Genomic DNA, 19,267 nt, shown 5'->3' with positions numbered 1-19,267 from the left:
CACCAGAGGCCTCGGGCGACTCACTGTCTCTGTGTTGTGTCCCAAGGAAGGGAAACGCTGCAGCAGCCCGGCAGGCAGTGGTGACGCGCGGAGAGCGGGGCCAGGCGTCCCAGTGGTATTTCGGAGGGGCCGAACCTCTGGCTTGGCACTTTTGATTCCTTCCTGTTGATCTTCCTATCCGTTGCTTCTGGGAAATGATGACTTCTGAATTTTAGCAGCCTTTTCCTGTCCCCAAACCCATCTGTGTCAGATGGGTTTTGCTTCTGCTGATGCCACCGTGTGTCTAAAATGTCCATCTTGCACCACGTGTCGCAAGGGAAGATCCACTACGTGGCGGGGGGAGAGGAGCGAACCTTTGGGACCTTTTGATTTGATAATCTCCTGTGTTTAAATGGGGTCCACTCCTAATTAAAGCCAGCCTTGGTTTTGATTTTTTTTTATAAGGTGATCTCTCTTTCCACTGTTGTGTCTTCTTCGTTACCTCTCCTTCCTGCGTTTTTCTTTCCTCCCTCCCTCCCTCCCAAATAACCCCTCACGCCTGTTATTTGGGATGCTTCTCTCAGGCTTTTTATTGCTTTTGTTGCTAGATCTTATTGCGGCCAGAGAATCGTGATTGTTTGGTTGCCTTTTCTTCATAGCTTCTTCCATTTTTGTTTTGTTGGCCGCGATTTTCCAGTTACCCTGCCCGGTTCCTAAGCCGTCACATTTATCGGTTGAGAAAGATTCATAAAGGCTGTTTTCATGTGTGTTTTTGCCCCTTCCTGCTCTGCCCGGTGCTGCCCGTGGTTAAGAGTTGGCTCTGGTGGCCGGAGTGCTGGCTGCCTCTCCAGGGGCCATGGGCGCCTGCCTCGACCCAGAGAGATGAGTCGGACCATCACAATCGGGGCACAGCAGTCTTACGTTGCGCCTCTAGTCCCTGCCACCGTTTTTGTGCTCTGGCCTTGTCCTGCCTGCCTTCAGTTTGCCTGTCTCCGACAGTTTTTGTTTCATCTGGTTCTGGGCTTTTTTTTGTTTTGTTTTGCTTTTATTTATTTATTTTTTTGTTTTTTAAGACCCAGTCAACTGCGTGTGGATCTGTAGGTTTGGGGCACCAATCTCTTCTGTTTTGTTTTCCTTTTTGTCAAACCCAAGGGAAAACTTGCCAGAATGAGCTAGAAGATTCTAGTTCGCGGTCTTTTGAATCTTTGGAGTGCTCATGGCCTCTGAGAACCAAATGCGTCCCCCCTCCCCCAAGAGGTCTCTGGGGGCTGAGCTGCTAGAGGGGTGTCGGGACGGGCAGGGCGGGGGGTCGTCCCAGTACCGCATTGTGCCATCGTGCATGCTATACAGAGCAGCATCTTTTTTTTTTTCCTTTTCCTTTTTTTTTTTTTTTGCATTTGAGTTATGAACGAGGGTGACCTCTACAATCATGATGTCTCCCATAGACTCGATCACTCATTACTTCCCACTCGCCAGCTTTCTGATGCATGTTCCTAATGCTTCTGTGATTTACTTTGCCCCAAGTCATAGTCTTCAGCTGCCTTAACAACAGCCCCTTAGCGCTTTAAAAGGAAATACATTGAGGACAACTTCTCTTTCATTAGAAATCAGACATCCTAGAGACGGCAAGAAAGCGGCCCGGGGGACGGGGGACGCACGCACTGGTGTGTGTCAGACCACACCTGATCCTGGAGCTAAAGACAGCCCTGGGCTCTGGGAGTCTTGCCAGCTTGTTGTTGGGGCAGCTGACATCCCATCTCCCACCCTGCGGACCACACATAGACAGTAGTGGAGCCAGCCCCCCCGAGCCCCTTTTCGTGTACACAGGAAAGGGAGCCATGTGGGCCTTGCCCCATTTCTGGTGGCAAGGCCCCTCCCCATCCCCACGCCTCTCCCCTCTCCTTGGCAGAACTTGGCACCTGTTTGCCAGTAAAAAGAAGTGTGAAACACCACAAGAAGGAAGCCGATTCTGACCCCTGAGGAGGGAAACCAGATTACCCCCAAGGGCTCATTAGCTCTTCAAACTGGATCCACTACTGGCCAAAGAACGCTGATGGGGAACCCTGTCTGGATTGGGTCGGAAGCTGCAATTTGATGCTCTGCAAACCAGTGCTCAAAAGTGTGGTTATTTTTGAAAGACCACCTTCGATCCAGAACATGTGATTACACCTTCCTTGCCCAGATCCGGTTAACAAGGTAGCTCATCGCTTCTTCTGTCCCTTGAGGGCCGTGCTGGGATTTTAACTTTCTCATGGGTTTACTTGGATGCAAGGAATATGTTCTGTTCCCCCCTCCCCCAATTTAGCACACCACCCTGGGAAGTGCATGTCACAGACCAACTCCACCTTCACCTTCACCACATGTCGTATCCTGCATCCTTCAGATGAGCTCACGCGGGTCACGCCAAGGTAAGGGACCCCGGCCCCGGGGTGGGTAAGGACGGGGTGAGGTCGGGGCGCTTCCTGCAAGACTTACTGGCAAGAAAAGCCAAAGTAGGGAGGCTCATTCAGAACCAACTTGGGCCAGCTGAGGCGTCTCGTAGCACCTGCTGTTTGGGGTCCCATCTTCCTCTTGAGTGGAGGCCCTTTTTGATTCAGATCCAGCACAGAGAGACGTGGACCCAGGCTCTAGGTGCCTTTTTAGCTGGCCGCGTCCCTCCCTAACCAGCCGAAATTGACGCTTCCACAGTCAGTAAAGCCACGTCCGTTGGGATTTTGTCCCAAAGTCTGTCAGTAGAGCATGGAGTGCCTTCACAGAGTGGAGGCCGCGTGCCTCTGGAATAGACTGCAGGAACCATGTGCCACAGCCACAGTGTAACGACTGAAAGGATAAGACTCGAAGACCCAGCCGTGTGCCCAGCATGGCCCATTTTCCTTCGGTGCCTTCCAGAAGCGATAGAGATTGACACTGTCTGGCAGGAGGACTTGTATGGCCTGGGGTGGTCTGCTTGGCTTGGTTTCAGGCCTTCCACAGCTTCTAGTGAAAGAGAAGACGGTCTCCCTCCACGGGGTGAGGTGACCCCCTCAGCCCTTTTCTGTATGGTGCAGTCGAGCAAGATCCCGGGGCGAATGCAGGTGAAGCAGGAAGGGAGGGAGGCGAGCAGGGCCAGCTCGGAGGGAGCCGCCGCCCCAGGGAACACCTTAAACTATGAATAATTCTCCGCAGGTCATGTGAGGAGGATGACGAAGCGGCCCTATGCCCCGTCGAGCTGAGAGGAGATGTAGGGCAGAGAATGAGCCCACAGGCGAGGCAGGGGGTGAGCACACCGCCAGCGGTGCCTGCCCCCGGCAGGGCCACCTGGAAGGAGCTGTGTGTGCACGCGTGGCCGCCACTAACCCAGGACTTAGGCGTGGATGTGTCTCTGTGGTTGTGCCTGGCTAACGTGGCCTTGACAGTGGATGCCCCTAACCCCTCTAAATGCTCAGTTGAGCCGAGTGCCGGCACTAATATGGGCCTAACCGAAGTTCTCAGCAGAAAGGGAATCTACATCTGAGCTTGTCTTCTCTGACTCCCTTCCTGCCTCTGGAGAAGCCGGCGACCCCACCCGTAGCCCGATGTTGGAAGAGCTCTAGGTTTTTTACCACGCTCTGGGGCTTCTCCCGGGAGAGGCTGGTGCCTGGTGATCTTCTGTCTAAGCCGTAGGACTCAAAACAGCACTCCTGTCCCCATCTCGGGGTCCACGGAGCCTCATCAGGGACAGAAAAGACCTGGGCGTTCACTAGCCAGAGAAGGCTTTTTGCCTGGGTGTGGAAGAATGGCAGCTTGAGACCAAATGAGAGATCTTCCTCAGAATGGCCTTGTAAACAAGATTTTAAGTCCCCCACGTTTTTGCCCCCTACTGCTTGTAGACCAGTTTTGTAGAATTCCACTTGTGCTTTTTGGAGAATCCATTTCTTAACCTTAGGAATCTGCTGTGGCTTCTAATCTCGTGTTTCTCTGAGTGCTCCCAACCCACCAGCATCCCGACCCCTGAGCTTGCGTAAGATGGGCCTGTTCTGGGTTTCTCACCCTGAGCTGACCAGCCAGCGGCAAGGTCACCCCAGTGTGCAGCCAAACGATGCCTTAGCTCGGACGTGCTTGTGAACCCTCCCTCCCCCAGCAGAAGGCCCCTGCTCAGGTCATTCCTGGGACCTGCTCCAGAGCGAGGCCCCTCCCTGCCCATACCCCTACTTGGTGTCTTGCCCAAGGTATCTGGCCTTCCTTCTGCCAGGCTGGGGAGAGAGGGCTCTGTTCCCCCAGCTCCTGGGGCCCACCCAGCTGGCCTGCTCCAAGGGGTACCTGCAGCCCCTGCCATGGCCCTGGGGAGGTACCAGGGCAGGTCTCCTAAGACTCTAAGGAGGGGTGTGCTGCCCTGCCCTTAGGAGTTTAGCCGGCAACTGTGAAGGACCTCCATGCCTTTGTGGCCTGGCCCCATCCCTGGACCAGCTGTTAAGAGAGGGTCTTTCCTGATTTTTAAGCAGACAGCAATGTCTTTCCCCCTGCAGCCCCTGTTATACTGCGCTGGCCTCACTCCCTTTACTGTTGGACTCCAGCTTCTGGAACATAGTGGGTCCTCAGCCAGCATGACACAAGTGGATGGAGAAATCTTGCTGCTTTCCTTTGGTGACACAGGTGTCGCACCTCCCGTGAGCCTTTTTCTAGATAGCTCCATAGATGCAGGCCTGATAGTACGTGACACGGCTGCCTCTGACCCCATAACTCCGCTCACGGAGGTGGAATCGGCAACCACGGGAGGAGGACTAAGGGGGAAGCACGGTGCAGGGAAGGGCGCTATAGTGGAAGTCAGGAGGCCGGGGAGTGATGCTGCTGTGATGCACACCCCTCAGCCTGTCTCCCCCTCACCCACGGGCTCTCCACCTGCTGGGGCCATTCCTGGGGGTAAGCTCTCAGATCCCGAGTCCCGGTTAACTTCTTGCCTCGGGAGTAGTCAGTAGGAAGGAACACCGGAACTTGAGTAATGGGGTAGGGAAAGAAAGCCTCTCTGCTGAAGGGCTCCCCCACCCCCCATCTTTGGGGTCACCCAGACTTGGGCTCGAATCCTGGGTCTTCCACTCAGTAGCTGAGCGTGACACTGAATCAGCCACCTAACCTCTGAGACTGAGTTTTGTCACCTGCCAAGGGGACAGTTGTCCCCACCCTCCGGGGCTGAGACAAGGGACTCATGTGCAGCTTGTTAACTTTAAACCATGCCCCCACGCAAGGGAATCCAAGGCCCCCAGGGGCGGGAGGGAGGAACAGACGTAGAAAGAGGCATCTGGGGAGCCTGGGCGGGTCCTCCCTGCACTCCTGCAGGAGACTGGCCACGAACCTTTTCGTGGGGGCTCGTGGGCATTTTCTGATGAATGACCTCCTGTCCTTTCTTATCAGCCTTAACTCGGCTCCAACTCCAGCTTGTGGCGGCACCAGCCACTTGAAGTCCACGCCGGTGGCCACCCCATGCACTCCACGGAGACTGAGCCTGGCCGAGTCCTTCACTAACACCCGCGAGTCCACGACCACCATGAGCACGTCTCTGGGGCTGGTGTGGCTGCTGAAGGAGCGGGGCATCTCCGCGGCCGTATATGACCCGCAGAGCTGGGACAGGGCCGGCCGGGGCTCCCTCCTGCACTCCTACACCCCCAGGATGGCGGTGATCCCCTCCACCCCACCCAACTCGCCTCTGCAGACACCCACGTCTTCCCCGCCCTCCTTTGAGTTCAAGTGCACGAGCCCTCCCTACGACAACTTCCTGGCTTCCAAGCCGGCCAGCTCCATCCTGAGGGAGGTGAGGGAGAAGAAGAACGTCCGGAGCAGCGAGAGCCAGACAGACGTGTCCGTCTCCAACCTCAACCTCGTGGACAAAGTCAGGAGGTTTGGCGTGGCCAAAGTGGTGAACTCAGGGCGAGCCCACGTCCCCACCTTGACTGAGGATCAGGGACCTCTCCTCTGTGGGCCCCCGGGCCCAGCCCAGGCCCTCGTCCCCGGGGGCCTGGTCCCCGAGGGCCTGCCTCTCGGATGCCCCACGGTCACGAGTGCCATCGGCGGGCTGCAGCTCAACAGCGGCATCCGGCGGAACCGCAGCTTCCCCACCATGGTGGGGTCCAGCATGCAGATGAAAGCCCCCGTGACTCTCACCTCGGGCATCTTGATGGGTGCTAAGCTCCCCAAACAAACTAGCTTCCGGTGAGGACGGGAGGGGGGCCCTTCCCCTGGAGGAGACCCGTCTTGCTCCTGCCTCCCTCTCTCCCCCGCTGCACTGCGCGTTCTCCCTCTCTCCCCCTCCACCCCCTCCCCTCTTGAGCTAGACAAATCAACCTCGTGCCTAATGGGGGAAGAGTGGAGACTGTGTACAGTGTGTACATAGGACCTGGAGACTTGTATCCGCCCTGCCCTTCCTCCACATCCCACGGGAAGGGCCCTGGCTGTCACTGCTGTCACCGGGACTTTGTGCGGCCGGGGAACAGGGGCAGGCGGGCGGCCCTTCCTCCTCCTCTCCTTTGAGAAGCACTGAAACCCCCTAGTCGTTCTTATCCCATGGATAGGAAACCAGTGAATCTGTGGCTCCCAGCGCTGTGCATCGCGAGCCGGCACGGGGCACCATGCCTCTGCCGGCCGGTGTCTCTGGGCGCCTCCCCTCGCTCGCCCCGGAAGCGCCGCAGGAGCCTGGGTCGGTGGCCCCACGCAGCTGATGTAGCTTTCGGGAGCGCAGGGCTGTTCTTTCTTTCAGGGGCGGCCCGGCTTCCTCAAGACCTTCACTCCTCTGCTTCAACGGAGAGTCGCTTCTTTTTTTTTTGAGGTGGGACTTTTTCTTTCCATGCCTTCGACCTCTGTCGCCCTTCTCTGTCCCGTAATCCTTCGTCAGGCCGGAGGTCTGACCTGGAAGAATGTATCCACGCTCCCGTCGGCCCTTGCGGCAGCCCCCGTGTGTCCTGCGTGAAGGTTCCGTTGTCTGTGTTTTTATAGGCAGGGAAGTAATGGTACGAGGTGGCGCGTCACAGTCCGCGTGCCGTGGTTCCAGGACACCGACACCGTACGGTTTTCCTCATACCAAACCGCTGCTGAGAGAGCGGCGGGGCTTGGGGACCCCGTGTCCCAGCCCCGAGACACGTTTAACAACGCGATTAAAAGGAAAGCGGGGGGGGGGGGGGGGGGGGGGGGGGGGGGGGGAAGCCGTCAGCAGTAAAAGGAACCCCAGCCACCCGTACGTAATACGAAACCAGCTCACGGGAGAAAGGGGGCTGTGGCAGTCGGCTGGTTCCAGTCCTTCCTGGGACGCCCGAGACTGGCCCGCGTGTCTTCACGGATGTGGTCTTCGTAGGGCCCTCACGTCTCGGACCCGAGCGCTTACCGCAAGGTATCTTCTCCCTCTCCCGCGAAGGCCTGGGTCTAGAAGATAGGTGCTCGTGGGAAGAACCGTGCGTGAACGAGGGAGCCTGGTCCTGTTGGGGGCGCTGACGAAGTTCGGACCTTTTAGTTATTTGTGCGTGCTGCGTTTTAAACCTGCGCTCTCCTTTCCGGTTCCGGCGTGGCTGTGGCCTTCCAGGCCCGGCAGGTAACTTATTTATTCTAACCTGAGGACTGCGCCGTCCCTCAGTGTTCCGTGGTCCTTTGGTCCAGCCGTCTGCGGAAGGGTAACGTCACGTGCAGACGAAGTTGTCGCGTTGCCGTCCCCTGTTCCCTGCCCCCTCCCCCAGTGTGTCCAGTTGAGTGAGTGGAAACCCACGCCTGCTGAAGCGTCTTTGAGAAAGTCTCAAAGGAGCAAACGTCAGTCGTCCGATTTTAGAGTATTTATTCTCAGAACACGAAGGTGTGGGTTGTTTCGGTTGTATGCGTGCACTCACTGCAAGGAGATTTTTTTTATTTGAATGTATTTTAAAGCAGTAGGTAGAACCACAAAGGAGTATGAAAACCATGCATTGAATGGACCACTTTGTGTATTCAGAGAGGAGCCACCCATCACCACAAAGGAAATACCAGTGTAAAAAATCGGCAGTTCGAAGGTTGCAGTACTTAGTGTAGTTCATGATCGACCTTGTGCAACCACTACCAAAAGAGCGTGTTGTAATGCATCGAAACACAATACGATTTCCTTCTCTAATGAATATCAATAAAATAAGTTCAAATGATGGAAACCACACTCGGATTCTGACTTGTATTCCATTTTTCATCGAGGAGATCTCTTTATGGGACACCTAAAGCTGTTCAGCTCTCTGGGACGAGTAAATGAAAGCCATATACTGACCGTACTGTTACAGCCACCCTTTCACACAATACTACACCTTAGACAGCTTTCCAGTTGGAACCTCGAGAGCTTCCCTACATTCCCTACATTATACCGTGTTGAGGTACCCACAATGAACACGTTCATACTCCTGTGGACCAGTACCCTAGGGCTGGGCATGGAGTTAATTCCCGCCTTTTCTATCACAGCCCTATAATGAAAAAAACCTTTGCCTATATGTAATTTTCCACATATGGGAGCCCATCTGTGAGATAAATTCCTAGATAGAGGTCACCAAATTGCCCTCCACAGAATCAAGAAACTTCTAAAGACCAAGGATTGCAGAGGGGTATCAGAGAATTGGGACAAAAAGGATAAGACTGAACCTGCTGCCTCAGTATGTGTAAGCAGTGAAATTATGCAGGCAAACATAGTCGTGGGTGGTGGCAACGTGGATTTTAAATCAGACGCTACCATTCGGTCACGGTATGACCTTCGGCAAGCCCCTTAGGGCCTTTGGGGCTTTTTTCAACCTGTAAAATGTGAACAGTAATATACCTCTGGTATATTATGTTAATTGGTATAAATGTTAATTGGCTGAGTAAATTTATCTTCAGTATCTACTGTGTGAGACATTGTTCTAGGTAGCGGGGACCTAAGTAGCTTCTGTCCCTGTAGAGTGAACATACAGTTCAAACATGGCATAATAAGGGCCATGCAGAGAATTACAGGGCAGTGTACACTGGGCCATCAAGGAAGGCTTCTCCAGGAAGGTGGCATTTGATTCAACGGTGTGAGATCTGGCACAAGACCCTGTGGGCAGAGAGCAGCCGGCACAAAGGCTGGAAAGCATTTGGGGTGTCTGGGGAGTGGAAAGGTGGCCTGCCCAGCTGCGACAGGGAAACCAGGGCACTCACCAAATGGTCCGTCTGACCCCCATGCTTCCTGGCCACTCCGCCGTGGACAAGACACATGATTAGTTCTGGCCTGTGGGCTGGGAGCAGAGAGAAATCCATGCACGATTTTCCATGCTCCTCCCCTTCCCCTGAAGCACAGGTCGAAATGGTGTCACCTGTTGGTACAGCCTCCATCATCCTGGGTTGCTGAGGAACCATGTAGACCAGACTCCGTGCCAACCCGCATTTGGCATGTGATCTGAGGGACAAACAAACGTGTTAAGCCAGTGAGTTTCTCGGGTAGTACATCAGAATCCCTTTGTGTAGGGCCCAGTCGTCTGTATTTTACCAAGCCCTCCGGGTGATTCTGGGCTGAAGTTCTAGAACCACTGTGCAGGGCCAGGCTGAGTTAGTAGGGAGTCTTGCCCTGGGAAGGAGCTTTGCCTGCCCAGTCTCTCCCTGTCTCAAGGGGCTCGAGGAGGCCAGACAGCTGCACCCACCTTGCTTGAAGGGGAAAGGCAGAAGAAGGGCTTTATCTGCCTAGCTGGGGCAAGAAAGGCATTGAGACAAGGTGACCCTGGATCTGGGTTTCAAGGATGGGCAGGATTTGCCCCGGGGTGTGGGTGGGGTGGCAGGAGGGCATTCCAAGCAGAGGGAAAAGATGTTGAGGAATGGGAAAAGGATCCTAGGATGCATTTTTCCAGGCCCTTCCTTACAGTAGTAGGGTAACTGATATAAAGGGCCAGTAGAGTTAGAAAAACCACCATTTTGCAACCATAAAACTAACTCAACTCGACAACAACGAATGCCAAAACGAGAGAAGAATTACGCACATATTCTCCCACAGAGTGCGTGTTAATTTGCGAAGGGGGAAAAGGTACCTTTGCAGTGGAGAAACCTGTCATGCACCACTTTCAAGTCGTTAAATTTACCATTACCCAAATGTGACAAACTGCCATCAGGTGTCTCCTGAGGTGACGTGCCGGGAAGCACACATCACTTCTGTGCAACTCTGGCAAAATTGCAAAACCTGAATCGTGAGGTCGACAAATTGGCTAACTCAAGTTGCAGGACATTTTATAAAACCGTGTGCCTGTTCCCTTTCAAAATGTCAATGTCATGAAAGACCAAGGAACTATATCAGAATAAAGGAGAATATAGACAACTAATGCCACTCATGATTCTGAACTAGAACACCTGCTATAAAAGCTATTGGGATGATCGGAGGAATTTGACTATTGGGTATATTTAAAAATACTGAATCAGTATTTCATGAACTCAGTTGTACTGTAGCTGTGTAAAAACTTGTCCCATTTCTTAGGAGATGCTAAAGGATTAAGATAAAGGGGCTTGACATGTGTCTACAAGTCATTTTCCTGTGTTTCTGGAAAAAGCAAATAAGAATTTGTTTTTAAAAGAGGGATGCCTGGCTGGCTCAGTGGTCAGTACAGCATGTGACATTTGATCTCGGGGTTGTGAGTTCGAGCCCCATGTTAAGCATAGAGCTTATTTAAAAGAAAAAAAGAAAAGAGGAAAAGGGGCGCCTAGGTGGCTCAGTTGGTTAAGCGTCCAACTTCGACTCAGGTCATGATCTCACGGTTCGGGAGTTCAAGCCCCGCGTCGGGCTCTGTGCTGACAGCTCAGAGCCTGGAGCTTGCTCCGGGTTCTGTCTCCCTCTCAGCCCCTCCCTCACTGGCATACTCTCTTGCTCTCTCAAAAATAAACACTAAAAATTTCAAAAAGATTCAAGAAACCCTGAAAAGGTGGGAAACACCCTAATAGCATAGGTCTTGTAAACTATAAGCATAAATGCATTCTTCTGTCTCCTGGCTATGGCAGGAGGATCCTGGGGCAGCTGGGTTTTCCCTCCATGTCCGGTGTTGAATTTCTTCCTGTATTTCCTGAGTCCTACCCCCAGCCCAGGTTGCTGAACCGGAAGGCACCATGGCCCAAGGGGATGTTGTCAAAGAGGCAGTTGATGGGACCAGGAACAAAGACCTCAAATTCTTGGTTTAAATGAGGACAGAAAAAACTGAGTATATGTTTGCATTAAGACCAAAAGATTCGGGATGAAACCTACTGAGCCGTTTTCCTTTTTTACTGCCATTGTCTCCTCACAACCCCCATGACCCAACAGGTTCTTTTGAGCTGGTACATGAAGGAGGGCTTTGAAGAGGGTCCCTCACCTTCCCTGACCCTAGAGGGCCAACTCTAGGGTCTTGGGAGAAGTCCCAGAGGAGTCTGAAGATCTAAATATAGAAGAGCTAGTTTCACAGTGGGGGACAGAGAAAGTGGAGCTATCCCAGAATACCACTGCAGCTCCTCGCCCTTCCTCGGACAGTGACCACATGAGAGTAGAAATGGAAGCAAGTGGGTCTCCTCAGAGAGATCCCCAGGGGATCACCAAGTGTCTGGCACCAGACAGATGTGGGACTCACTCCCAAACAGTGCCTGGGAGCAGAGGCAGGTATGCCTAGGGGGCCTGTCCAACAGGGGGAAGAAAGCAGACGGGTGCCTCCCCCCAAGCTCGTAGGACTGCAGTCACCCAGAACTTAGACTTCATGCAAGAAGTTTGTGGAGGTGGAAAGCTATGCCAAATTACCTAAATGGATTAGAAGTTTAGAACAAAATTAAGTCTTTGCTCAACGTGGGCTCCTGGCTGGAAAACCTGTGCTGGGAGCATTTTCTGTAGCCAGTAGAGGGCGTTGAAGACAGCAGGAGACCTGGAAGAACCTACTCTGAGGAGCCAGTCCTGGAATCACGTGGGTTTGCTCTTCCCTGGAAAGCAATTCAGGGAAGGCTACCGGGATGAACAGAGACATTGAGGGAAGTCAGGAGGCATGGTCTGAGTTGAGCAGGTGAAATGGAGGGAGGCATTCCAGGCCAAGGGGGCAGCAGATTCACAGGCTTGGGGTATCAGTAAAGAAATTCAGAACAGGAAGGAGACCAGCTCCTACATACCCTGCCACCCCTGGGAGGCAGAAGAAAGCGAAACATAGTTTACAAAACATGCCATAGTAGGGTGTTTCCACCTTTGGAAATTAGTCCACCCCCTTTTAATACATCTTCCTTTTAAAAATACTTTCTGTTGGGGCGCCTGGGTGACTCAGTTGGTTAAGCATCCAACTCTTGATATGGGCTCAGGTCATGATCTCACAGTCAGAGATCGACCCCTGCATCAGGCTTTGCGCTGACACTGTGGAGCCTGCTTAGGATTCTCTGTTGCCCTCTCTCTGTCCCTCCTTGCTTGTTCTCACTCTCAAAATAAATAAACATTAGAAAAATAAAAATAAAAATAATTTTTGTCCCTTGCTCTTTCCAAAAGCATTTGAGAGGGGGCTCTAGATATCGTACCCCTTTCCTCTTTAATACGTCAGCCCATGTGTCCTAAGCCCAGCAGAGTGACCAAATCCAGGGTTGGAGGAAGTGTCTGTTCAGCAGTACTTGGGTATTCCCCCTAATGCCCAAGGCTCAGGCTGATTCTGCTCTCGAGTCCCAAAGAACTTAAGACCAGAGAGGGAAAGTGGAGCCTTTAGCTTAGACCAGCAGCATGAAGGCTTGGCAATGCCTGTGAGCAGACACGAGAGACCCAGGGAAGAGAAGCAAAACAGGAACCCGGTGCCGACCACGAGCAGGGCAGAATGCGGCAGGATTTTCTACGGCCAGGTAGCTGCACCACTGAGGGACTGGGAGAGGTGGTCCGCAAATGGCAGGCCAAAATTTAGGAACATCTTTTCAGAACAGAAAAAACAGAGGTGTTGTTCTCCTAAGCCCCCAAGTAGATAAACCCTAAGTCCTCACTGAGGCCTCTATTCACCACCTGTGACACCAAGGCCCAGTGTAGCAATGGCCCCATGTGACTCCTGACTCTCCTGGTTGCCTGATTTCCAGCCAGTGGCCTCCACTGCCCTTGGGTCCTAGCTTGTGACTGGAGAAGTAATTGCATTATGCACCCAGCTGTTCTGAGTGGGTGCCCCCAGGCTCTGGAACTGACCCACCAAAAAGACAAAGTACCTGGCTTAGGAACTGGGTAAATAGGTACTTCCACCCTCATCAGCTAATATCCTGTCTCTGGTTCCCCCAAGTCTGCTTTGTCAAAGCTGGAGTCCTGACCCCACATGAATACCTAGGTGTGAAGAGGGAGGGGGGTCACTGAGCCAGGTGTCAACAGCCAACAAGCCACCCGGACTTTACAGACATAGAAAAGGGTGCTTCTCAATTCTTAGTCGTGAAGCATTTGTTGGTTTGCTTTAAATCAATCAAGATGGGCCAATATTTGTCAAATGCAATGAAAATACAAAACCAACTTTTAAATTATTAGATTCAAGACATTAAATTACATTTCAAGGGGAGCCTGGGTGGCTCAGTTGGTAAGCATCCGACTCTTGATTTTGGCTCAGGTCATGATCTCACAGTTTGTAAGATCGAGCCCTGCATCAGGCTCTGCACTGACAGCATGGCACCTGCTTGGGATTCTCTCCCTCTGCCCCTCTTGCGGGCTTGTGCATGCACACCTGCGTGCTCTCTCTCTCTCTCTCAAAATAATATGATATATGTATCTATATATATCTCAAGAATATAAGAACATAACATAGGAAAAGTAAAATTCTGAAATTACTGCATGTTATTCAAAGTATGCATAAAACATTTAATATAGGGACTCACTATTACACTTTGTCATTCTGCAATCATTGCTAAACAGTTGTAAGTAGTGATTTTCCACGGTAAATACCTGCGTACATACTTGGAATGAACACTGTGTCTCAAAGTTTTCAATGTGATAAAGGAGTTGGATTCTTTTATCCCAGCTAGTTCAGATTGACAATCTTGCTCCTTGTAGGGGATAAGGTATATCTATGATGCTTCCATGTTTTACCTTAATAACACCCACCATAGACAAGCCAGCCTCAGAGAACGAATATTGACGGGAGAGAAAGACAAGATTTTTCAAGCAATCTCTTGACAAATCATTCCAATGGCTCTTATTTTACAATCTGTAAACTCTGGCTAAATACAGAGACTTCAGGGAAGATGGCAGAGTGGGAGGACCTTAATTGCACCTCATCCCATGGATACAACTAGGTAACACCCACATCAGCGTAAATAACCCAGAAAATGACCTGAAGACTGGCAGAACAGACTCTCCACAGTGAAATGTAGAGAAGAGGCCACGTCCAAGAGGGTAGGAAAGGCGAAAACCAGTAGAGAGCTAAATCAACTCACAGGACTGTCCATGCATGGGAGCTCTGGAGAAGTGCCAGGAGAGCAGAGAGAAGAAACAGACCCTCACACCAGGAATCCCAGGCACGGGGGACCCACATAGGGAAGATGAATCTTCAGAACATTGGGCTTTGAAAAACAGAGGGGCATAATTTCATGAGTTCTTACAACGAGTGGGGTCTTAGCCCCTTGAAATTTTAAACATCAGTGGGCTTGGCTCTGGGAGAGCAGAGAGGGTAAGAAGAAATGGGAGTCGCCACCCTTGAGACAGCACATCAAACAGCCCTGCAGCATAGAGGCAGCAGTTTGAAAACCTGCCTTGGGTAGAAAGGAGAAACACTCATTTACTAATCTCAGAACATGTGCTGGAGGGTCAGGGATCACAGGGAGACTTCTCCAATTACAAAGGAGCTGGTGGGTGCCATTTCTCCCCACCCCCATCTAGACACAGGAACATCTGTGGGAATGGCTGCCCCTGCATTCTCCTGCAGTATGCCCTTGGTCAGAGCCTATCCAAAGCAATGCCATCAGCCTGGCATTGTGCAAGCAGCCCCAAATAGAGGCCAGACCCATCCAAAGTTACTCCTGCCCCAAAGAGAAGGGAAAATAACCACACACACCAGTCCAACTGCTGTGGGCTGGGGACAGATATCTGGTCTGACTGTGGGCCCTGCCCACCAACAAAAGCTTCTCAGAGAACACAGTAAAGTACCCTGCAGTTCAGTGCTACTGCATCTCTGGAAAATGCCTGGTTTGACTCAACTCAATCCCAAGGTGGCCCCAGACTGGCCCCCTACCAAAACAGGGACAAAACCTTCCTCTCACAAGAGGCAAAGGGAGCCATGGTAGATGACTGAAGGAAAAAATCAGCCAAGACACAACAGCAGGGTGCATGCAACATACATAGGAGACAGCCCTGAAATGTCAGGTTCTGGTAAACATGGAACATTGTACTGCAGGACACTACAGGATCCTTCTTCATAAGCCCACTACTTTCAAGAGCAGGAGGTGTAGCTGACTCAACACACAGAAAGAGAGACAAAATGAGGAGAGAGGAATCGATCTCAAATGAAAGAACAGGACAAAAATCACAGCAAGATGGCACAAAAACACTCATATCAATGGAACAGAATAGAGAACCCAGAAATGGACCCACCAATGTATGACCAACTGATCTTTGACAAAGCAGGAAAGAATATCCAATGGAATAAAGACAGTTTCTTCAGCAAGTGATGCTGGGAAAACTGGACAGCGACATGCAGAAAAATGAACCTGGAGTACTTTCTTACACCATACACAAAAATAAACTCAAATGGATGAAGGAACTAAATGTAAGACAGGAAGCCATCAAAATCCTCAAGGAGAAAGCAGACAAAAACCTCTTTGATCTTGGCCACAGCAACTTCTTACTCAACACGTCTCCAGAGGCAAGGGAAACAAAAGCAAAAATGAACTACTTGGACATCATCAAAATAAAACCTTCTGCACATTGAAGGAAAAAATCAGCAAAACTAAAAGGCAACCAGTAGAATGGGAGAAGATATTTGCAAATGACATATCAGATAAAGGGTTAGTATCCAAAATCTATAAAGAACTTATCAAACTCAACACCCAAAAAACAAATAATCCAGTGAAGAAATGGGCTAAAGACATGAATAGACACTTCTCCAAAGAAGACATCCAGATGGCCAACCAACACATGAAAAAATGCTCAACATCACTCATCATCAGGGAATACAAATCAAAACCACATTGAGATGCCACCTCATGCTGGTCAGAGTGGCTAAAGTGAACAACTCAGGAAACAACAGATGCTGGCAAGGATGTGGAGAAACTGGAACCCTCTTGCACCGTTGGTAGGAATGCAAACTGGTGCAGCTGCTCTGGGAGACAGTATGGAGGTTCCTCAAAAAATTAAAAATAGAACTACCATACGACCCAGCAATTGCACTACTATTTACCTAAAGGATACAGGTATGCTGTTTCAAAGGGGCACATGAACCCCAATGTTTATAGCAGCACTATCACAAAAGCCAAAGTATGGAAAGAGCCCAAGTGTCCATCGATGGATGAATGGATAAAGAAGATGTGGTATATATATACACAATGGAGTATTACTCAGATATCAAAAAGAATGAAATCTTGCCATTTGCAACTATGTGGATGGAACTAGAGGGTATTATACTAAGCGAAATTCGTCAGAAAAAGACAAATATCATATGACTTCACTCATATGAGGACTTTAACATACAAAACAGATGAACATAAGTGAAGGGAAGCAAAAATAATATAAAAACAGGGAAAGGGCAAACATAAGAGACTCTTAAATATAGAGAACAAACAGGGTTGCTGGAGGGGTTGTCAGAGGGGGGATGTGCTAAACAGGTAAGGGTCATTAAGGAATCTCCTGAAATCATTGCTATATGCTAACTATATGCTAACTATATGCTAACTAACTATATGCTAACTGCTGACCATATGCTAACTATATGCTAAATTTAAAAAATAAATAAATTATAAAAAAACCAAAAGTCATGGTCAAAGATACTCAAGAGGGGAGGACCTCAGTGAGACCCTCAACAAAGAGACAGAAAACACACAAAAGAACCAATCAGAGATAAAGAACTCAATAACTGAAATTAAAAACACACTATATGGAATAAACAGTAAACTAGAGGAAGCAGAAGAATGGATCCATGACCAGGAGGACAGAGTAATGGAAAGCAATCAAGCTGAATGGGAAAGGGAAAGGGAAAGGGAAAGAGAAGAGCAGAGCAGAACAGAGAAGGGAAAGAAAGAAAGAAAAATGAAAATAGACTCTGGAAACTCAGCAACACCATCAGCATAATAACATTTACATTATAAGGATCCCAGAAGGAGAAGAGATAGAAAAGGGAGGGGGGCATAAAGATTATTTGAAGAAATACCTGAAAAATTCCCAAATTGGGGGAAGGAAACAGAAACCTAGATCAAGGAGGCACAGAGAGCCCCCATTAAAAATCCAAGGAGGTCCACACCAAGACACATGGTAATTAATATGGCAAAAGTAGTGATAAACAGAGAATTTTAAAAGCAGCAAGAGAAAAGAAAACGATTATATACAGGGGAAACCCCATAAGGCTATCAGTGGATTTTTCAGCAGAAACTTTGCTGGCGAGAAGGAAGTGGCATGATATATTTAAAGGATATATTTGAGCGAGAGGGGAGAAAAAAAAAAAAAAAAAAAAAAAAAAAGCCCTGCAACCAAGAATACTCTATCTAGCAAGGTTATCATTCAGAATAGGATAAAGAACCTCCCAGACAAAAGTTAAAGGAATTCATGACAATTGAACCAGCTCTATAAGAACTGTTAAAGGGAACTTTTTCAGTGGAAAGAAAAGACCATGTGGCCTACGTGACCTAGTATGTGCTCAATTCTGGAGAATGTTCCACATGCAGTTGAAAAGAATGTGTATTCTATTGTTTCAGGATGTAATGTTTTGAATATAAGTTATATCTACATAGTTCAAAATGTCATTCAAAGCCACCATTTCCTTGTTGAGTTTTGTTTGGGTGATCTATCCATTAATGTAATTGGGGTGTTAAAGTTTTCTACTATTATTGTCTTACTATTGATTACTTCCTATATGTTTCAATACACTTGTTAATAGCTGCTTTATGTACTTGGGTGCTCTCATGTTGGGTGCATAAATATTTAGAATTGTTACATCCTCTTGTTGGATTGTTCTCCTGATTATTACATAGTGTCCTTCTTTGTCTGTTGTTACAGTCTTTGTTTTAAAGTCTATTCTGTCCAATATAAGTATTGCTACCCTGGCTTTCTTTTCACTTCTATTTGCATGATAAATGCAGACTGAAAGTGAAGGGAAGGAAAAGCATGTGTCTTTATGTCTGTAATGAGACTCTTGTAGGCAGCATATAGATGGGCCTTTTTTTTTTTTTTTTTTAAATCCACTCTGTCACTCTATGTCTTGTGATTAGAGTACTTAGTCTGTTTACATTCAAAGTAGTTATTGATAGGAATGTACTTCTTTTCCCTTTGTTGTTTTATGGTTGTTTTTGCTGTTCTTCTCTGTTCCCTTTCTTGTTCTTTTCTCTCACAATTTGCTGGCTTTCTTTAGTGATAAGCAAAAAAATAAAAAAAAAAGGAATCCAATTTTATAGCTATTACTGGTTTTTGATTTGTGGTTATCCAGTTTGTATATAACATCTTATGCATGTAGCAGTATATATTAAGCTGATGGTTAAGTTTGAACCCATTCTTTACTCCTCCCCCCCCATGTAAGAAAAGTAGGAAGCACAAAAGTCATAAAATTAACTATAAAAATCAGTCAAAGCATTCACAAAATAAAAGGATGTAAAGTATAACACCATATACCTAAAATGTGGCCACAAAACAAGTTGCAACAAATTCAAAATTATTTAAGTCATACCATACATCTTTTCTGACTACAATGCTATAAAACTAGAATTCAACCACAATAAAAAATCTGGAAAATGCACAAATATATGGAAGTTAAACATGCTACTAAACAATGAATAGGTCAACCAAGAAATCAAACAATAAAAAAAATACATAGAGATGAATGAAAATTAAATCACAACAGTCTGAAATCTTTGAGATGCAGCAAAGGTGGTTCAAAGGGGAAAGTTTATAGCAATACAGGCCTACTTCAAGAAGAAAAAAATCTCAAAAAAACCTAACTTTACACATAAAAGAGCTAAAAGACAAAACCTCAAACTAGTAGAAAGAAGGAAATAATAACAATTAGAGCAGAAATAAATGATATAGAAACTAAAAATATGATAGAACAGATCAATGAAAATGAGCTGTTCTTTGAAAAGATCAACAAAATTGATAAATCTTTAGCCAGACTCATCATAACAAACAAACAAAAAAAGAGTCAAAATCAGAAAGATAAACAATTGACACCACAGAAATACATAGGATTATAAAATAATGATATGAAAA

The 19,267-nt window shown here is 48.7% G+C and overlaps 1 protein-coding gene across 14 annotated transcripts in view; it reads left to right on the top strand.

The window, feature by feature from the left end:
• Positions 1 to 19,267, top strand: part of TRAK1 (trafficking kinesin protein 1) — a 158,550-nt gene that overhangs the window by 118,888 nt on the left and 20,395 nt on the right. For 11 of the 14 annotated variants that reach the window (XM_049629937.1, XM_049629936.1, XM_049629941.1 and 8 more), the window contains 2 exons: positions 2,285 to 2,387; positions 5,347 to 8,093. In XM_049629937.1, coding sequence (XP_049485894.1) covers positions 2,285 to 2,387; positions 5,347 to 6,145 — 902 coding nt within the window. In that variant the 3' untranslated portion in view covers positions 6,146 to 8,093. Of the gene's footprint in view, positions 1 to 2,284; positions 2,388 to 3,144; positions 3,473 to 5,346; positions 8,094 to 19,267 lie in introns of those variants that run through there. The other 3 variants (XR_007457567.1, XR_007457566.1, XM_049629942.1) reach the window with 3 other exon arrangements.

Source organism: Panthera uncia, chromosome C2 (assembly GCF_023721935.1).
Source record: "Panthera uncia isolate 11264 chromosome C2, Puncia_PCG_1.0, whole genome shotgun sequence".
Lineage (NCBI taxonomy): Eukaryota > Metazoa > Chordata > Mammalia > Carnivora > Felidae > Panthera > Panthera uncia.
The sequence above is the reverse complement of the archived record's forward strand: the minus strand, read 5'-3'. Positions and strand labels throughout refer to the sequence as shown.